Below are 7878 nucleotides of genomic sequence, written 5' to 3'. Positions count from 1 at the left end.
CATTTTTAAAAAAGCTGGATAACCCTATACGCAAACAGGACAAGGCCGGTATTATTTTACCATCAACCACTTGTTTACTATAAAGCATCTGTAACAAAAACTTATGAACTCCCTCAAATCTAAAAAAGAAACACAAAACCAACTGCCACTTCCTCCCCAGGCTGCACACAGAGCTAAGAGTTGGACCACATCCAGTCATAGCACAAGCACAACTCTCTCGCATTTATTTCTCCAAAGTCATACACGGGCCAATTTCTCCCCCTGGAAACAGAAACTGCTTAGTACACGAGTGTGCGCAGATCTTCTGATCAATGCTGGCCCACCACTGAACCGCAGGTACTTATGGGCCCTGGACACTTCGCACCTGAGGGCTGCACCTGCACCACCCAGTCTTCAACTGAAGTCCCACCCAGGACAGACCGACACGAGCAGACACAAGAGCAAGCCGCTGGGCACTGGTGAGCTCGTCTGCTACCAAGGCAACAAGATTCATGGGGCACAAAGCACGAACTCGGTCATGAGCTCCTGCATCTCACTCGGATGCCAGTCTCCACAGGAGGTGCTATCAGCCACCTGACAGCTCCTGGGAAGGGACAAGGATGTTCTGCATAACCATGGCTTCCTTCCAAGCGGAACACCTAGGCCTTTAAGAAATGGTGCTTCAGACAGCAAGTGTGTAACACCCTGTTGTCTCAATTTAAAGGCAAAACGCACACGCAACTTCCCCTTCCACTCCTTACTCCACGGAGCCTCGTGAGCTCCCACAGCCCGCGGGGTCAAGCGCCTATGTAGCTTTTACATCCATAAGGTTCATCTGCAACTAACGACACCAGCACAGCGTCCTCTGAAGTATGTTCTCACGCTCGCTCTTCTTTCTCCATAAGGGTTTACTGTCCATGGTCTAGAAATGATCAAAATTTGTGCTTTTAAACCCATTCCTGGCGATCCCCTTCTCCAGGGGGATGAAGAAGTAACAGCACCTCATAAATAGAAACTACAAAACCCAACCTACAAAACTCAAGAACTCCTTCACAAGCGATGCACTTCCTTCTAAAATGAAAAGGCAGTTCCTGAATTACAGTAAAGCAGCTCACAGGGTTAAAGGCCAGTGTCTGCAGAGGAGAGGCTCACGCCCAACGCCGCACTGCACACCAGTCCCCACCTTGGAGCGCGAGCGGGAACAGAACAAAGAAACGCAAGGACAAGAGTCTCGGTCACAGCGTGGCGGCATGGTTCATTTGGTACGAGCGCTGGTCGCCGAGATTGGGGAAGCCCATGGGAGCGGAGAGCCTGGCTTTCTTCCTGGCGGCCGCCGAGACGGGAAGGCCTCGTGTGTGGGCAGCGCAGACGGAACCCACGGGTCGCACAGCCTTTGGGAGAGCTCATCGATACCCTGATTGCAGTCCATTAAGAGATCACTTAGGGTTAGTTTAACAAACAAGTGAACATTAAAAAATCTTCCAAAAACCTTTCACTCAAACGTATTTTGCACTTTAGACAGTTCTGAAGAAGGGAGAAGACAGTCTCTTGACACTTAACATGGAAAGGTTTTATTGGCCTAATCTTCCTCAAGAAAGTTTTAAATTATCTAGAAGTTCTTAGAAGGTCAAAGAGAAGAAAAAGCTTTAGGGGCGGTGGGAGAAGCAGCAACTTGGCAATAATCCCTCAGGTGACTTGGCGTCTTCAGGCTTCCTTTTTCTCCAGTAAAATTTTGTGCAACTCATCCGCATCCTCGCTGGTTTTCACCCGGATTAACATGGTGGTGGGGGCACTGGCGCTCTTCTCATCCAGGGGCGGGTTAGGGACACACACGATCAGGACGTTGTTCTTCCCCGTCCGTGTGCACGGCATGTTGGGTGGGATGAGGACATTCAGCAGTATGTTGCCTGCATTCACATAAGAAAATGCACATCACCATTCCACAAACCAGAGCTCCCCCAAGGGGTTTGGAGTAAGCTAAACACTGAAGTGACTTATACTTAAGGGATCTAAAATTGGGAATCACCAAGAACCTCATCCAATTAGGCAATGGTCCCGTCAGCCGCCAGCAGCGTGCCTGAGGGGGGTCCCTGCGCTTCAGGAGGCGCAGGCCGAACCGCCCGAGTCCTCATGTGTCACAAGAACAAGGGCGAGTGGGCAGCAAAAGACCACCACCACTGTCCCAGAGCACGCCACGCCGGCCAGAGGGACATTATGGTGATATTTCAAGTTAGTCAGCATGGGGGAAAAGGCTGGTGGGGTCTCGCAGGGCCGATCACACCTTAGAGCCGAGACCCTTGCTGGGCGTGGCTCTCGGCCTGCAGCACGAGTGAAGGGTGAAACTTCTACCATATGAAAAGGTTCCTATAAATGGTTAATCCCCCTTGGGTGTTTATTAAACCACCCAACTTATCTCTAGCTTCTGTTACATTTCTAACATAAAAGAAAATGAAAACCACTTTGGCTGCTTTTTGGTGATAGTTTTAATACACCTACTTTTTCTTACACAGTTATTTTCACGGTACTCAAAACCAAGTGGAAAATCAGTAAGTACAGGATAAATTTGTCCTGAATGATCTCTTGCACTACACATCCATAAACAAAGGAAAGACACTCACCTAAATTGGTATCGGCCCGCACTAAGAGCTGTGTCTTCTGATTTGCCATAGGTTTTAAATGCAGGGTACCCACACCCTTCTCTTTAAATTCATTATCTTTCTTGTAAAATAGCTTACACCTGTGAAGCCAAGTAACAGGTATAATCAGGCCTTCAAAAATAGGTTGCACGGTTCTCCAATGCCCACCATATAGAGCTGTGAGAAAATCTGAGCCAATCAGAGAACTGCATCGAACCAGATGGGCTAGGCCTGGGTAAAACCACAACACAAAAACCCAGCTGCATGATCGAGAACCCGTCCCTACTCCTTCACACCGAGAGTGAGCCCTGGAAAACGCTGAAAGAACATTTTCTGAAACCATCTTTCCTCCAGTCAGTGCAAATCTCAGCCTAGAGCCCTGTACCCCGGGTCTGTTCCTCCGTTGTCCTCCAAGGACAGGGCGGACACGACAGACCTTTGTCCCACATCTCCACCACGCTGCTCCCCCCCATTTTCTCCAATTCTGCCCCGTGTCTGAGTGCCCACGGTGCCCGACACGCCTGTGCCGTGCTCTTCAGCTCGGTCTGACAGCCTCTGTGCCACACGTCCTTCAGGTTATTAATAAAACGAAAGCACTCTCCTTTGACTTATTCTGATTAGAAGGAACATCATAAAGTCAGGGTCATTCTTTTGTCATCTATGAAATTAGAATTGAAAGTAAGCAAAAGTAACTGCTAGCCCCTTAGAAGTTCTCAAAAATTAAGTAACAGGATGTGGTGACTTGTCAAGTGGGAAACTATGGATGCATTATTCTAAATCTTCACATTAGAACATCCCGCAAAGCTTCTGAAACCCCACAAACATTTTTATAAAAAGTAATCTCAGGCTGGGCATGGTGGTGCACACCTGTAATCCCAGAACTTGAGAGGCTGAAGCAGGGGGATCATCTCGAGTTCCAGACCAGCCTGAGCTACAAAACTGAGCTCAAGGCCAGCCTGAACTGCATAACGAGATCCTGCCTCAAAAAGACAAAATAAATAAATAAATACATAAATAAATAAATAGATAAAAATTAAACTCCTTTAGTTGAGGAATACTAGTCAAATTTCTCTGGCAGCTTCAGAAAGAGGCAGTTCTTATTTGAAAACAAGCACCCTCCGCCCCACCGACCCAAACAGTAGCAAACCAAGCCCCCACCAACCAGACAGTGGCTCCCGCCGCAGCGGCGTTCACACCCCCACAGCCCTGTGAAGAAACCCACGGGCCAACCAGCTCGGCAGGAAGGAATCAGAGATGCCGCCAGAGGTGAATGCACACTCTCTGTGGAGGGGCGTGAGCAGAGAGGAGGCTGGAAGGCTGTGAAAAGTTTGTCTCTAAACCACTTCTGCAGCAGAGAAGAGCTCAGGCCACAGAGCAGCCTGGCTCAGCAGGAAATCTCCAGGGCTGGTTGGTTTGAATGCAAACCAAGAATTCACCCTGCCCAGCGTGCAGACGCCTAAGGGGGACGCCCAGCCCCACACCTCCCAGGCCCAGTCACCGCGTACTTCTTAGAGTAGAAGGCATCCTCCTCCTTCACCTCGGTAACCACTACCTTGGGCGGCTCCTCATTTTCTTCTTCGTCTCCACCTTTCGCAAAAACAACACAGTGAGGGTCAGATCACGAGCTTGGAAAAGAGCAGACATCGACAAGGCACCACTCTAACCCTCAACCTGAGCGGGCCATGCAAGCCAATATAAAGACTGAAAACATTTTTTAAGGGCATGAGGTTTTAATTCGTGAAAAATCATCATTTTTAAAACTGTTGCCTTGGGGATTGAACCCAGAGCCTTTCATTGAGCTACACTCCTAGTCCTTGTTATTTTTTGAGATAAGATCTCATTAAGTTGCTATATTTCCAAATATAGCCTGGGCCTGAACTTGCAATCCTCTTGCCTCAGCCTCCCAGGGTGCTGGGATTATAGATGTGAGTCACCATGCCAATAAAGATTCTTTTCCATGGGAACATATTTTCCTATTTTAAAATAATTTCCAATTTGAAGAAAGCCCCAGAACATTAACATCGACCACAACAAAACCCATGCTATGACACTGACAGAAAAATAATATGCCCACACTCAACTGTCTACATCACGGTTACCCCCCGGGAAAATCGAGACTCTCGGGAGCTTGCGATGCCGTCAGCCTGAATGTTCCTTGACCGTATTTGCACATGCTCAGGAATGACATCAGGAACGGCCAAAGAGGGGAGACGCAGTCTTTTCACAGGGCAAGTGTGTCGGAAAAGGCAACCCGAGCCAGATGTCAGTAACATCCTCACGGTCTGAACACCACCAGCTCCTCTCGGAACCGAGGCGCCCGGCCCTGGCTGGAAGTGCACTTGCATTCCCACTGTGGGGTCTGAGACACTCAGAAGGGGTCCTCTTGAGAAGGGCAGACGCATGAAACACTATACTAAAATGCAACTCTGTAGGGAGAATCTCAAGGGACTTAGGTACACAATTTAAATTATGAGAAGGCACAGTATGAAGTCCAAGACCTCCTGGGAGATTTTCATAAAGGAGTCCAGAACTCCAGTGATAGGCTCTCCTGGGGAGTACAGGCATCTGTGCTGTTAACAGATTCCCAAGTCTTTCTGATGCATAGAATGTGCTAATCAAAGCTGGCTCGGTGGCCCATGCCTATAATCCCAACACTCTAGAAGGCTGAGGCAGGATGATCACAAGTTCGAGTCCTATCTGGGGAACTTAATGACTTTTTTTTGAGACTGGGTCTTGCTGTGTACTGGCTGGCCTTCACTACACAGCCCAGGCAGGCCTTGAACAGGCAGTGATCCTCCTGCCTCAGCCTCCCAAGTGCTGGGATTCTTAACGACTTATTGGGAGCCTGTCTCAAAACAAAATTTAAGAAAGGATTGGGGACATAGCTCAGTAAGAAGGCCCTGGATTCAATCCTCAGTTCCACAAAAGAGAAAAAAGATGAAGATAACCACAAGCTAAGTGACAGGCACTCTGAGGGGAGGCCTGCAGACTGACTGGGCCTGACTCAAGTTCACCATCCCTGTGTCAGCGCAGCTCCACCTGTCTTCCCTGGGGAGGCAAAGAAGAAATAAAACGAGCGCCCCACACTCCTCTGCCCGGGCCCTGCCCGAGGACGTCGTGGGAACTCTGGGCAGTGCCAGGTGGGGGCCACGGCGCTGCAGCGAGAGCTGGCAAGCGCAGCGTCTGCCAGGGCTTGGAGCGGGCACCCGGACAAGGGCACGCAGGTCTCACGCCGCCGGCACAGCCGAGGCCGGGGCTCCGCCCTGCGTGCAGCACCAGCAGCACCCCTCGGGGAAGGGGCGGCACCCAGACCGGATGAACTGGGGTTTGCTCCCTGGCTATGAAAGTGTACGTCTTCAATTTACAGCCAAGTTTCACTGTGGTTTTACTCAGCCAAATCTACACACAAATCAATTCAGTGGATACACATAAGCTCAGTAAATCAGTTTTCAAAGTGGTGTTTTTCATTCACTTCGTTTTAATATGCAAAGCTATGTGTCTGGTACCTTTCAAAGTCATGATGCTAGGAATCCTTACATTCTCTATGTACGCAGACTGTTTTTGTGGTGCTGGGGCTCAAACCAGGGCCTTAAAAACACTAGGGCAGCACTCACTGTCTACCACTGAGCACAGCCCCAGTCCCGTTCATACCCTCGGTCCTTACAGCAACCCTGAACACTGGGTGTGTTCCTCTTCATGAGCAGGACCTTCCGACCCCATCCAGGATGACACACGCCGGAGGGGACGGAGCTATCCTGCGAACCCAGCTCCACCCAATTCCAAAGTCTGCGCTTTCCCAGACAGCTTCACTCACCTTTGCACTCGTTACTGCCTTCTGCTTGGCTCGCCAACGTTTTAGCAGAAAATGGCGAGGAAACTGGTTTACTCTGGGTGAGGTCTTTGCCGAATAAACTGGAGTTTCCAGGGGAAAACGAAAATCCAGCCGGGGGGCCAGAGCTTGAGCCCAAAACCGAGCTATCGATTTTCTTGCCGAAACTGAACGAGGCACTTGTTGCTCCCTGTGCTGGGTCCACCTTCTTCTCAGACACTACCTCCATCTTCTTTTCAGAAGCGTCTTCAGTTTTGCTGCTACTAAACAAAAAAGTAGACTCCTGCTGCAGCTTGGTTGAAGCAAATAGAGGAGGCTGTGTTTCCACTATCATCCTGCTCGTTTCACTTTCAGAACTGCTGCTGTCCTGGTTCTTACTCTGCTGCCCAATAGTGGCTAAGTAGTTCTCATAGTCTTTAAAGACAGGGGTGAGGTCGCAGACGGGGTTCGCATCCACGTGCTGCACGATCCAGTCCCGCACGGAGCAGTTCAAGGCCGCCAGCTGCTTGTGATAGGTGTCCCCGAGGCAGGCCTGGCTGGAAGCAAGGCCGGAGGAGGAGCGTTGCTGGCTGTCGCCGTTAGTTTTGGGATTTGCAATCTTTCTATCAACCATGGCAGTGGGGCCATTTGTAGCGAAGGAACCTACAGGAAATTAAAGTTTGAACAATTCATTTAGAAGCTGATTTGATTAAACCATCCAAGTTTTTTCCTCCAATCAGATTTTATTGGTACATTTTAGATATACGTAATGCGCACACTTATCACAGAGAATGTGTACCTGTACATGACACAGCTTGATTACTTTTTGCCCATTCTCCTCCCCTCCTTTCCACCCCTCCTCCCCTCCCCATTTACAAGAACTTTGTTTTTTCCTTCTTTTGTCCCTTTTTTCTTTTACTTTTCCTTTCTTTCCTTTCCCCCTCCCCATCCCTTGTTCTCTTCTCCATTTGAACATTTTCTTTCTATTCCACAAAACCTATTATACATTTTGGATTTACACTTTCAGTTTCTCACAGCAGAGAAACAATATGGTATTTACACATGTGTCTGATTTATTTCACTTAACAGTATGGTTTCAAGGTGCATCCACTTACCTAGAGAAGTCTCAAGCTTACCCTTCTTTATGACAGAGAAGTACTCCATTGCATAAAAAACCCCACATCTTCAAACATTCCTTGGTTGATGGGCATTTGGGCTGTTTCCAAGATGGCTACTACAAACTGTGCTGCTATAAATGTGGGTGTGCATATATCGCTGTGGTATGTTGCTTTGAATTCTTCCGGCAAGATACCCAAAAGAGAAACTGCTGGGTCAAATGGCACCTCTAGTCCTAGCCTTTTGAGGAATCTCCACACTCATTTCTACAGTCGTTGCACCAGTCTACACTCCCACCAACAGTGGAGAAGGGTTCTTTTTTCCCCATAGCCCCTCCAG

The 7878-nt window shown here is 48.8% G+C and overlaps 1 protein-coding gene across 2 annotated transcripts in view; it reads right to left on the bottom strand.

Moving 5' to 3' along the window:
- Positions 1-202: 202 nt before the first annotated feature.
- Positions 203-7878, bottom strand: part of Nup50 (nucleoporin 50kDa) — a gene marked incomplete in the record, with an annotated part of 19670 nt that continues 11994 nt past the window's right edge. For both annotated transcript variants that reach the window (XM_005379475.2, XM_013511627.1), the window contains 4 exon segments: positions 203-1886; positions 2598-2716; positions 4121-4202; positions 6430-7086. In XM_005379475.2, the coding sequence (XP_005379532.2) occupies positions 1684-1886; positions 2598-2716; positions 4121-4202; positions 6430-7086 (1061 nt within the window).

The sequence above is a fragment of the Chinchilla lanigera genome, unplaced genomic scaffold, assembly GCF_000276665.1.
Source record: "Chinchilla lanigera isolate Chin_1 unplaced genomic scaffold, ChiLan1.0 scaffold00012, whole genome shotgun sequence".
Taxonomy (NCBI): Eukaryota; Metazoa; Chordata; class Mammalia; order Rodentia; family Chinchillidae; genus Chinchilla; species Chinchilla lanigera.
This window is presented reverse-complemented; position numbering and strand designations above follow the sequence as displayed.